The 12,154-nt window shown below is 36.6% G+C and overlaps 1 protein-coding gene across 3 annotated transcripts in view; it reads left to right on the forward strand.

Moving 5' to 3' along the window:
• The window catches only part of HERPUD2 (HERPUD family member 2), a 173,131-nt gene that overhangs the window by 129,677 nt on the left and 31,300 nt on the right, over positions 1-12,154 (forward strand). For 2 of the 3 annotated variants that reach the window (XM_055293436.2, XM_055293434.2), the window contains exons 3-5: positions 202-279; positions 3,141-3,254; positions 5,876-6,030. In XM_055293436.2, the coding sequence (XP_055149411.1) occupies positions 3,156-3,254; positions 5,876-6,030 (254 nt within the window). In that variant the 5' untranslated portion in view covers positions 202-279; positions 3,141-3,155. The remainder of the gene's footprint in view (positions 1-201; positions 280-3,140; positions 3,255-5,875; positions 6,031-12,154) is intronic. The other variant, XM_055293435.2, reaches the window with a different exon arrangement.

A 12,154-nucleotide genomic window follows, 5' to 3' on the forward strand; every position in this document is an offset into this window, starting at 1 on the left:
ATAGATACACTACCATTTGCCGAATTCCTAAATGTTTTTTTAAGTAGAATTTGGAAAAACAAAAATTCTTAAATTGTGTCAGTTTTCTGCTTACTTGTGCCTAAAGGGAGTTTTATTTTACCCATAATTAGGCATGTTATTCCCAACCTTCAATTTGCATAATTAGAAAAGTTGAATTCTTTTCTTTGTCCCATTTCTTAGTTGACGAAGGATCAGAGATTGGTGTATTCGGGCAGACTGCTTCCCGATCATCTGCAGCTGAAAGACATTCTCAGAAAAGTAAGCTTTTCTACCACTATTTGATACCAGATACATTCAGAATGTGAGAGGAGATATGTTCTGAAATTTTATTCAACCAGTTCAGTTTTTAGATACTTAAAATCAATCCCTTTGGGTAGCATAACAAGTAAAGATAAATTAGAAAGTAACATGATAGTTTCTTATTAGTTTAGGTAACAGTTCTGTATATCCATCTGATAGTTAAATCTGAAGTAGGATTATGTATTCATATTCAGGTGTTTGTCATTTTTTGTAAGAAAATGCTATTGACGTCAGTAGTGCAGAAGTAGAATGTTCAGTAGTGGTGACGGATTTTCATTGATAACAATCTTTCCTCTGAATCTCCTTTTTGCCAGCTGCATGGTATTTTTATACAAATTGCTTGAGTTGGGAGTTTAATTTCAGGAGGAAATTAACTGGTCCATCAGTTAGCAAACTTTGTGGATGCTCAGAGCTAAGTTATATTTCAATACATTTATATATTTCAATATTTTCAATAAAATCAGCTTGAAGGCTAGTTATTTTAGTGGTAGCTTTTAGCTTATGTTCATTTGTGGAATTTATACTTATAGAGTTTTTCAGCATTTGAAATGTTGCTTTTTGTTGGTGAGTATAGCAGAATTGAATTTCTTCTATGTTTTGCCTTAGATCTTTGACTTAACTCTGTTGTTGTGGATATTCCTTATCTAATTTAGATCTGTATCTTCTGTATGTTTATGATCACCTGTGGGAAACTTTAGAAAATATATTAGTATATTCCTTCTGCTTAGACAGTTGACATTTGAGCTTTGCCAATGTGACTTCTTGCTGTTATTGGCATTATGTAGTTTCAAATTGCTAACATGGTGTAATACCCACTCCCTCAAAAATAGTGGAATTTGTAGCAGGTTTTTTTTTTCTTTCTTTCCTCTTTTTTTTTAAACAATTTTTTAGAGCTGTTTTAGGTTTATAGCAAAATTGAACAGAAAGTACAGTAATTTCTCTTACATTCTCTGACCCCACATAGGCACAGCCTGCCCCACTATCAGCATCCCACGCCAAAGTGATACATTTGTTACAGTCAGTGATCCTACATTGACATACATTATCACCCATAGTCTGTAGTTTATGTTAGGGTTGACTCTTGGTGTTGCACATTCTATGAGTTTTGGCAAATATATAGTGACATGTCTCCACCAGTATAGTATCATTTAGAATAGCCCTAAAAACCTCTGTGTTCTGGCTGTTCTTTTTTTTTCCTTGTTTTTATGCTGGTGCTCAGAAATAAAATATATTTCAATATAGTCCTTTCTGCCATCTGCTCTTTGAAATACAGATATATTAATTATTTTACCCCAAGGATAGCTTAAATCTGTACATGAAGACTTTTTAAAAGATTTTTGCTGCCAGGAATGGTTTCAGGCCAGACAACTTAAAATAAAAACTGCTTCAGTCAAAGAACTCTTGTGCCCCTATATAAAACATTTTGAGTAATACATTTATGTTTTGAATAGTTCTTTCAACTGTTTTTGTTAAAGTCAATGTACCCCTTTACTTTTTTCAGTTAAATACTGCTATTAGCTTTACCTATTTAGTGACAAAATATTTTTTAGAAACATTCCCAAGATAAATAAATTCTGTGAATTAATTGTGATTAATAATGACCTTTTGGAACTAGGTTTCTAAGGATCAACATCTTATACTTGTATGCGTGTTAATATTCTGTATTAAGAAGCTAAGGGGGACATTGAAAATTAGGAGTGTCTTCAACCTCCTTCACCAGGCATACCTTCTGTCATGCTGTCTCTGAAGCCTTTCTTTAGCATTCTAACCCTTAGTAACTTCTTCCTCTAAACTCCTAAAGCAATTAAGGTTGGGCTTCTCAGTTTCATGAAAAAAAGACTGTTCTCTGTGTTTCTCTAATTGTGCTGTAGTGCACTAGTCTACTCTCTTAACAATATCATGAGCCTCTTTAAGGAAGGGCCTGTTGTACCCTTTCTTGGATTTGCCTCCAAATTAAGCACAATTACAGGTTCATGGTAGGCAAGTGATACATTCATAGTTTCTAGTAGCTTTGTTTCCTTTTCTCACCATTTGGGTATGTTTCTTTCTGCTCCTTTTTCTTTGTCATTCTGTTCTTTTCTTTTTTAAAAACTTGCTGACTCATCCTTCATTGTTCTCTGTCCTCCTTTATTCCTTCTTTCCTTTCCCCATCTTATTTGCTAGCTTTATGTCTAAGTATAAATAAATATGCTTATGATCTCACTAAGCTAAAATGCCAACCCTAATTGTTATTTGGAATATTTTTCTTCAGTCGTATTTCTAGGTTTATGGAAAAACATGGGATATTTACAGAATAAAAATTAAATTAAATGTATGCTTTATATCTGCGTATAGGTGTTATAGATAAAAATAGTTTTTGACTGAAAAAAGAGTAAAAAAAGTCACCTTGCTAAAATTAAGGCAAATGTGATTATGATGAAGTCATTTGAGTTTACTTTATAGTTGCTAAGCCTCAAGTGATGGAAATACGTAAACTGTAAAAAATTTAAGGTGCTAGATGTTTTCATGCTGAAATTATATATTGTGCTGATACAACTTTCACAACATTGTTTGCTTTAAGACTGCTTTGTATGCAAAATAATTTTTAATACAGCAATTGCAGAGTATTTAGATCATTTTCCAAGTATGGAGAAAATATTGAATTCAAAAGGATCACAAATAAAATGACAAATTTACTTTCAAATGATAACAATTTATCAGTAATAGAATGGCTAGGCTCGAAAGGGACCTAAGTTTTAAGTATTTCAGTTTAGCTACTGACTTTTTGAACTGTACGTTTTGTAGTACTACCCTTTAAATGTAATCTTCTTTAATTTTAGCAAGATGAGTATCATATGGTTCATCTAGTATGTACTTCTCGGACTCCTCCCAGTTCTCCAAAATCCAGCACCAATAGAGAAAGTCGTGAAGCATTGGCATCCAGCAGCAATTCTGTGAGTTGTTTTGGGAGGAGTAAACATTGAACTTTTCTTTTTCTTTGTTGTCATCTTCTTATTTTTTGCCTCTAAAAACTAAATGAAAAGCAGAACAATTGGAGCTTGTGGATTTTGAGATTGTGTTTTGAACTAAAGTTAGGCATTTTGTAAAGTTTACCATTTTGAAAGATCTAATATGCAGTGTTATCCCTTGAAGTCTATTCACCATGAGTTATAATTTGCTGTATGGCAGGTCAGTAATAGATTTAATCTTCAAAGGTTTAATTACTGGAATACTCAGAAAATGGAATTATGTTATGGTTATATAATATAAACTCTTAGGCCCATGATGTTTCAGAAATATGCCAGGTATTGAAAATAGTATATTTGATTCAAGGTGGATTAAATTGTTTAAAATTTAAGTACCCTAAATCTTCTTGAAGTAGATGACTTGGTCAAGGATTTTGTTTTTTAAAAATGATTGGATTTCGGTGTACATTCCGGCTGCTTGGGGAGGAAATACTTAATGTACTAATCTCTTTCAGACTTGGGTATTCATTCCTCTATCCTTATTTTTCCATCTGCCTAAAATTGTTTTGGAAATATTTTGTAACAGTTGACCTTCTCAATTTAGATATTTTCTACAAATTTCAAAAACATTGTCCCCAATCCTTTTATGTTATTTTTGATTTCCCATAAAAGCTTTCTATGACACCTTTGCAGGTGAGAGGATTGAATGAGTGGAAGCTTGCTTTCAACTTCTTGAGCAGTCAGGGAACTTTTATACTGCTAAGTATGCTTTCCTTGTCAAGAATCCAGCCAAAGCTTGAAAGAGAGCACAAGTGACAGGGGTGGGAGCTAGTTGAAAACTCTCTCAATAGATACTAGTTAACTGCTTCTTTAAGAAACTAGCTTCTCCAGTTGCTGTATTTAATTCGTATTCTCTTAATGGTAAGTATTTCCTAGTACCAGCCGTGGGAATTTAGCTTACATTAAACTAAATAAAATATGCCTTGTCAAAACACCCAAGGGTCTTTATATGTTTCCTGCCTTGGCATGGAAAGGCACAGAGATTGGCATTGGCACAGAGTTTTTTTTTTTGTAGTCGTCGGACACAGTTGCATTGCTCCAATTTTTGTTGGGAAAGAACTGTCTGACTTTGACTTGTCCAGTGGGTTGCTCAGCCATGATTTTGTGTCATTAGTGTGTATATTTGTTTTTTTCAGAGTGTTATGAAAGCCTGAAACGTATCAAAGGAATGTTAAGTTGAATTCACCTTAATTTTTCATGGTTCAGAAATTTCAAGGGATTTGAAAGTGTTTTAAAGATCTAATCATAAAATAATTACCTAATAAGGTCAGAAATCGTTAGTTCTAGAGAAATTAGGTTGTGCTGCCAAATAACTAGGCTTTTCTTCTAATAATTATGTTAATGAACACCATATTATGATGGCCAATTTAATGAGAAATCTCGCTGAAAAAGAAACCTTTCCCAGTTTATGTTGCTAAGAATCCAGACTCCTTAGTAAGATATTTGATATCTGTTGTGTGTGAAGTAACATTTTAAAGTAAGTTTTTGTTAGTCTTGCAAAAGACTGGTGTGGACTGTTTTGCAAAAGACTGTTTTGGACCTTTCACATGGCAGGACTTAGCATGGGAGTCATGCAAAAAGACATCCTGTCAATAGGAAGGCAGTACGGGTAAAATACAATTTAACAAAATTGTTAAAGGAAGGATGTTAAAATAATACCATACCTAGCTTTTTAAAGTGGAAGAACTATAATTTATGTAAAATGTAATTGTGTTTTAAATGTTCATGAAACACTTGACAAACTATTTTCAAACAAATTGGAATGGTCTTCAGGGAGTTATATTGTTTACAGTTACTGAATCCATGAGCATGAGAATTAAAAAATTTGAGCATGAGAATAAAAAAATCCTGATTAACATCTTGATTCTCGTAGTTCATTTTGTAAAAAAGCAATATTTGTTGGTGATTTCTATAAACTAACAGAATTTTAGAACTGAAAGGAATCTTGAAAATTTAGTCCAATCTCATTTTCTGTAGGAAAGTGGAGACTCTGAGAGGTTAAGTGAACCTTTAAGGTTGTAATTCTTGTTAATGTCAGAGATAACACTAGATTTTAGATCTTTTGATTTCTAGCCTGTTTCTCATTACTTTAAACCAATGTGTTACCAGTAGCATGTTGTACAGTACTCGGCACATAGTAATTGTTTAAATGACTCAGTAATTAGTACGATTTATTGAACACTTTCTATGTGTTAGGCATCATGAAAGGAGCTTTGCATGCATTAATTTAATCATGTGAAAAGAACTTTTTATGCATTAACTTAATCCTCAGAATTTAATATGCTGTTTTTGTATATTATTATTCTGCTCCTCAGCCATTTCTAGTTGAAAAAATTGAATATTTTAGTTTAATTAAGTAGTTTTGATAAGTTTTGACTTACCAAAATTAAAATATCTACATATACTGGACACAAGATTTAAAACAGTAAATTTCTGAAATGTAGTTATTTTGCAGAGGGATTTCATGAATACATTTTTAGTAATGTTCCTGTAATTTTATGATTGTAAAGAACTAAATCTTCTTTTAAAAATTACATTTTTATTTGTAGAGTTCAGATCATTCAGGATCAACAACTCCATCATCCAGTCAAGAAACCTTGTCTTTAGCTGCGGGTTCTTCCTCAGAAGGATTGAGGCAGCGTACCCTTCCACAAGCACAAACTGACCAAGCACAGAGTCACCAGTTTCCATATGTAATGCAAGGGTAAGTGAAATTGTGGTAGCTATGGAATGTGATTGGGGCCCCCTAAAAATGAATTGCTTTTGATTTTCACTATAGCCTCTTTGCAGTAATTAAAGTACATTTTAAATTTATTCATATGTTTGATTTTGTATTTTGAGAACTAGAGGGTTAAGAAGAGCACTGCTTTTGAAACCTGGCTGCACATCAGAATCATGTAGAGCAGTGCTTTCAATCTTGAATATTTGTCCTAATCACCGGGAGACCTTGTTGAGCTGCAGGTTTGTATTCAATAGGTATGATGGGGCCTGAGAATCTGCATTTCTGACAAGCTCCCAGATGATGCTGATGCTTTTGATGTTTGGACCACACTTTGAATAGCAAGGATCTACGTAACTATTTTTTTTTTACTCAGTCTCACTATAGATCTACTCAATTTAGTCTTCAGGGGAATGTGGTTGAGTGAAGGTATACTTGGAAGAGTACAGAGCCCAGCAATCTGTTTTTAAAAGTTTTTAAACGTTCCACAAGTGTTTCTAATCAACTTCATAACAACTGTGCTAGAGTAAAACCATGATGTATTACAGGGATATGCTAATCTTGCTGCATGTTGCCCAGAATCTTTGTTGTATTGAGAGTTCTATAAAGCAGTTTTCTTAAGAAGCTTGCCATAGTCACCCTATATTTAGCAATTACAGCAGGCCCTTTGGGTTAGGCACTTCCAGAGGAAATGCAGCCACAGGTAAAGCAGGTTAGAGAGTAGGATCTTGGAAAACGTGGTTTGGACCAGGGTTGAGTCTGAAAGCAGACTGTTTTACTGGGGTATTATTGTTTGTTATTTTTGAGGTAAAGGAAGCTTGAGTAACAGGTAGTGATAATTTCTGTGTTGCATATCAAGCCATGGGGCTGCAGTGTGTGGCACTGGTCTGGATCCATGATGATGGAGCTAGAAATGAGAATATGGCTAGGACCTCAGAATTGTAATGTAGGTGATGTAACCAAGGAGTAGCTATTGACTGCTGTGCTAAACAGGACAGCATAAACACTCAGGTGCTTTTTACTTAGAACTTTAAACTTAGTTATTAATATAGAAAGACAAAGCTGAATATATAGCAAATAGAAGAGAACTAATTTGTGTCAGATTTCTTGAATGTGAAGCCTTTTCTTTCAAAATAAGTGTTTAGATGAGGCTGGTTGTAGACTTTCATAAAGTACCTGTGAAACTATTTTTGTTTTCAGAAAGTGATTACTATTAGTATAAACCAAGATTTATTTGTAAAAAGCAGTGTTCTCAGGGTTTATATTATGGAACAGTAGCTTAAAATACTTTCTGTCTTATGACAGTAATTCACTTCCTTTCTTTTTTACAGAGTAAGTTCCTCTCAATTTATACAGAGTGATTTTACTTATTTTATTTGGTGGTAGTGGTGGAAGGTGGAAGTATTATAAATAAGCCTGGAAGAATATATAGTACCACATTAATAGTGGTTATCTCTGGATAAAATTTATAACTCTTTCTCATACTTACAGTGAATATATTTTGTAATAAACAAATCAAGCTTATAAGACTACAGGTTTTCAGAATAAGACCATAGATACATTGGTAAAAGATTAATAATTTCTCTAAACTAGGTTATTGAGAAAATTAATAAACATAAAAGACAAAAGCATTCAGCTCTTCGAAGTATGTTAAGCTGATTAGAAAAATCTGAAATAGGTGGTGCCAAGATGGCTGAATAGGAACAGCTCCAGTCTGCAGCTCCCAGTGTGAACGATGCAGAAGATGGGTGATTTCTACATTTCCAACTGAGGTACCAGGTTCATCTCGCTGGGGCTTGCCAGACAAGTGGGTGCAGCTCACGGAGCAGGGTGAGGCATCGCCTCACCCAGGAAGCGCAAGGGGTCCAGCAATTCCCTTTCCTAGCAAAGGGAAGCTGTGACAGACGGCACCTGGAAAATCGGGACACTCCCACCCTAATACTGCACTTTTCCAATGGCCTTAGCAAACGGCACACTAGGAGATTATATCCCACACCTGGCTCAGAGGGTCCCACGCCCGAGGAGCCCTGCTCATTGCTAGCACAGCAGTCTGAGATCTAACTGCAAGGCAGCAGTGAGGCTGGGGGAGGGGCGTCCACAGTTGCTGAGGTTTGAGTACATAAAGTGGCCTGGGAGCTCGAACTGGGTGGAGCCCACCTCAGCTCAAGGAGGCCTGCCTGCCTCTGTAGATTCCACGTCTAGGGGCAGGGCATAGCTGAACGAAAGGCAGCAGGAACTTCTGCAGACTTAAATGTCCCTGTCTGACAGCTTTGAAGAGAGTAGTGGTTCTCCCAGCACTGAGTTTGAGATCTGAGAACAGACAGACTGCCTCCTCAAGTGGGTCCCTGACCCCCGAGTAGCCTAACTGGGGGGCACCTCCCAATAGGGGGGCGACTGACACTTCATAAGGCCGGGTGCCCCTCTGAGATGAAGCTTCCAGGGGAAGGATTAGGCAGCAACATGAGCTACTCGCCAGCAACGGAACAAAGCTGGACGGAGAATGACTTTGATGAATTGAGAGAAGAAGGCTTCAGACAATTGGTAATAACAAACTTCTCAGAGCTAAAGGAGGATGTTCAAACCCATCGCAAAGAAGCTAAAAACCTTGAAAAAAGAGTAGACAAATGGCTAACTAGAATAAACCGTGTAGATAAGTCCTTAAATGACCTGACGGAGCTGAAAACCATGGCATGAGAACTACGTGACGTGTGCACAAGCTTCAGTAGCTGATTTGATTAAATGGAAGAAAGGGTATCAGTGAGTGAAGATCAAATGAATGAAATGAAGCAAGAAGAGAAGTTTAGAGAAAAAAGAGTAAAAGAAACGAACAAAGTCTCCAAGAAATATGGGACTATGTGAGGACACCAAATCTACGTCTGATTGCTGTACCTGAAAGTGACAGGGAGAACAGAACCAAGTTGGAAAGCACTCTTCAGGATATCATCCAGGAGAACTTCCCCAAACTAGCGAGGCAGGCCAACATTCAAATTCAGGAAATACAGAGAATGCCACAAAGATACTCCTCGAGAAGAGCAACTCCAAGACACATAATTGTCAGATTCATCAAAGTTGAAATGAAGAAAAAAATGTTAAGGGCAGCCAGAGAGAAAGGTCGGGTTACCCACAAAGGGAAGCCCATCAGACTAACAGCAGATCTCTCGGCAGAAACTCTACAAGCCAGAAGAGAGTGGGGGCCGATATTCAACATTGTTAAAAGAATTTTCAACCCAGAATTTCATATCCAGCCAAACTAAGCTTCATAAGTGATGGAGAAATAAAATCCTTTACAGACAAACAAATGCTGAGAGATTTTGTCACAACCAGGCCTGCCTTACAAGAGCTCCTGAAGGAAGCACTAAACATGGAAAGGAACAACCGGTACCAGCCCTGCAAAAACATGCCAAATTGTAAAGACCATCGATACTAGGAAGAAACTGCATCAACTAATGAGCAAAATAACCAGCTAACATCATAATGACAGGATCAAATTCACACATAATAATATTAACCTTAAATGTAAATGGGCTAAATGCTCCAATTAAAAGACACAGACTGGCAAATCAGATAAAGAGTCAAGACCCATCAGTGTGCTGTATTCAGGAAACCCATCTCGTGTGCAGAGACACACATAGGCTCAAAATAAAGGGATGGAGGAAGATCCACCAAGCAAATGGAAAGCAAAAAAAGGCAAGGGTTGCAATCCTAGTCTCTGACAAAACATACTTTAAATCAACAAAGATCAAAAGAGACAAAGAAGACCATTACTTAATGGTAAAGGGATCAATTCAACAAGAAGAGCTAACTATCTTAAATATATATGCACCCAATACAGGAGCACCCAGATTCATAAAGCAAGTCCTTACATACCTACAAAGAGACTTAGACTCCCAGACAATAATAGTGGGAGAGTTTAACACCCCACTGTCAACATTAGACAGACCAACGAGACAGAAAGTTAACAAGGATATCCAGCAATTGAACTCAGCTCTGCACCAAGCGGACCTAATAGACATCTACAGAACTCTCCACCCCAAAACAACAGAATATACATTCTTCTCAGCACCACATCACACTTACTCCAAAATTGACCACATAGTTGGAAGTAAAGCACTCCTCAGCAAATGTAAAAGAAAAGAAATTATAACAAACTGTCTCTCAGACAACAGTGCAATCAAACTAGAACTCAGGATTAAGAAACTCAGTCAAAACCGCTCAACTACATGGAAACTGAACAACCTACTCCTGAATGACTACTGGATACATAACAAAGTGAAGGCAGAAATAAAGATGTTCTTTGAAACCAATGAGAACAAAGGCACAACATACCAGAATCTCTGGGACACATTTAAAGCAGTGTGTAGAGGGAAACTTATAGCACTAAATGCCCACAAGAGAAAGCAGGAGAGATCTAAAATTGACACCCTAACATCACAATTAAAAGAACTAGAGAAGGAAGACCAAACACATTCAAAAGCTAGCAGAAGGCAGGAAATAACTAAGATCAGAGCAGAACTGAAGGAGATAGACACAAAAAACCCTTCAAAAAAATCAATGAAGCCAGGAGCTGGTTATTTGAAAAGATCAACAAAATTGATAGACCACTAGCAAGACCAAGAAAGAACAAAAGAGAGAAGAATCAAATAGACACAATAAAAAATGATAAAGGGGATATCACCACCGATCCCACAGAAATACGGCCATTGGAGAGTACTATAAACACCTCTATGCAAATAAACTAGAAAATCTAGAAGAAATGGATAAATTCCTTGACACATACACCCTTCTAAGACTAAACCAGGAAGAAGTTGAATACCTGAATAGACCAATAACAGGTTCTGAAATTGAGGCAATAATTAATAGCCTACCAACCAAAAAAAGTCCAAGACCAGACGGATTCATAGCTGAATTCTACCAGAGGTACAAAGAGGGGCTGGTTACATTCCTTCTCGAACTATTCCAATCAATAGAAAAAGAGGGAATCCTCCCTAATTCATTTTATGAGGCCAGCATCATCCTGATAACAAAGCCTGGCAGAGACACAACAAAAAAAGAGAATTTTAGACGAGTATCCCTGATGAACATCGATGCAAAAATCCTCAATAAAATACTGGCAAACTGAATCCAGCAGCACATCAGAAAGCCTATCCACCATGATCAAGTCGGCTTCATCCCTGGGATGCAAGGCTGGTTTAACATATGGAAATCAGTAAACATAATCCATCACATAAACAGAACTAAAGACAAAAACCACACGATTATCTCAATAGATGCAGAAAAGGCCTTGGACAAAATTCAACAGCAATTCATGCTAAAAACTCTCAATAAACTAGGTATTGATGGGATGTATCTCAAAATAATAAAAGCTACTTATGACAAACCCACAGCCAATATCATACTGAATGGGCAAAAACTGGAAACATTCCTTTTGAAAACCGGCACAAGACAGGGATGCCCTCTCTCACCACTCCTTTTCAACATAGTGTTGGAAGTTCTGGCCAGGGCAATCAGGCAACAGAAAGAAATAAAGGGTGTTCAATTAGGAAAAGAGGAAGTCAAATCGTCCCTGTTTGCAGATGACATGATTGTATATTTAGAAAACCCCATTGTCTCAGCCCCAAATCTCCTTAAGCTGATAAGCAACTTCAGCAAAGTCTCAGGATACAAAATCAATGTGCAAAATTCACAGGCATTCCTATACACCAATAACAGACAGAGAGCCAAATCGTGAGCGAACTCCCATTCACAATTGCTTCAAAAGAATAAAATACCTAGGAATCCAAATTACAAGGGATGTGAAGGACCTCTTCAAGAACTATAAACCACAGCTCAGCGAAATAAAAGAGGACACAAACAAATGGAAGAACATTCCATGCTCATGGATAGGAAGAATCAATGTCGTGAAAATGGCCATACTGCCCAAGGTAATTTATAGATTCAATGCCATCCCCATCAAGCTACCAATGACTTTCTTCACAGAATTGGAAAAAACTACTTTAAAGTTCACATGGAACCAAAAAAGAGCCCGCATTGCCAAGACAATCCTAAGCAAAAAGAACAAAGCTGGAGGCATCACGCTACCTGACTTCAAACTATACTACAAGGCTACAGT

The sequence above is a fragment of the Symphalangus syndactylus genome, chromosome 9 (assembly GCF_028878055.3).
Source record: "Symphalangus syndactylus isolate Jambi chromosome 9, NHGRI_mSymSyn1-v2.1_pri, whole genome shotgun sequence".
Lineage (NCBI taxonomy): Eukaryota > Metazoa > Chordata > Mammalia > Primates > Hylobatidae > Symphalangus > Symphalangus syndactylus.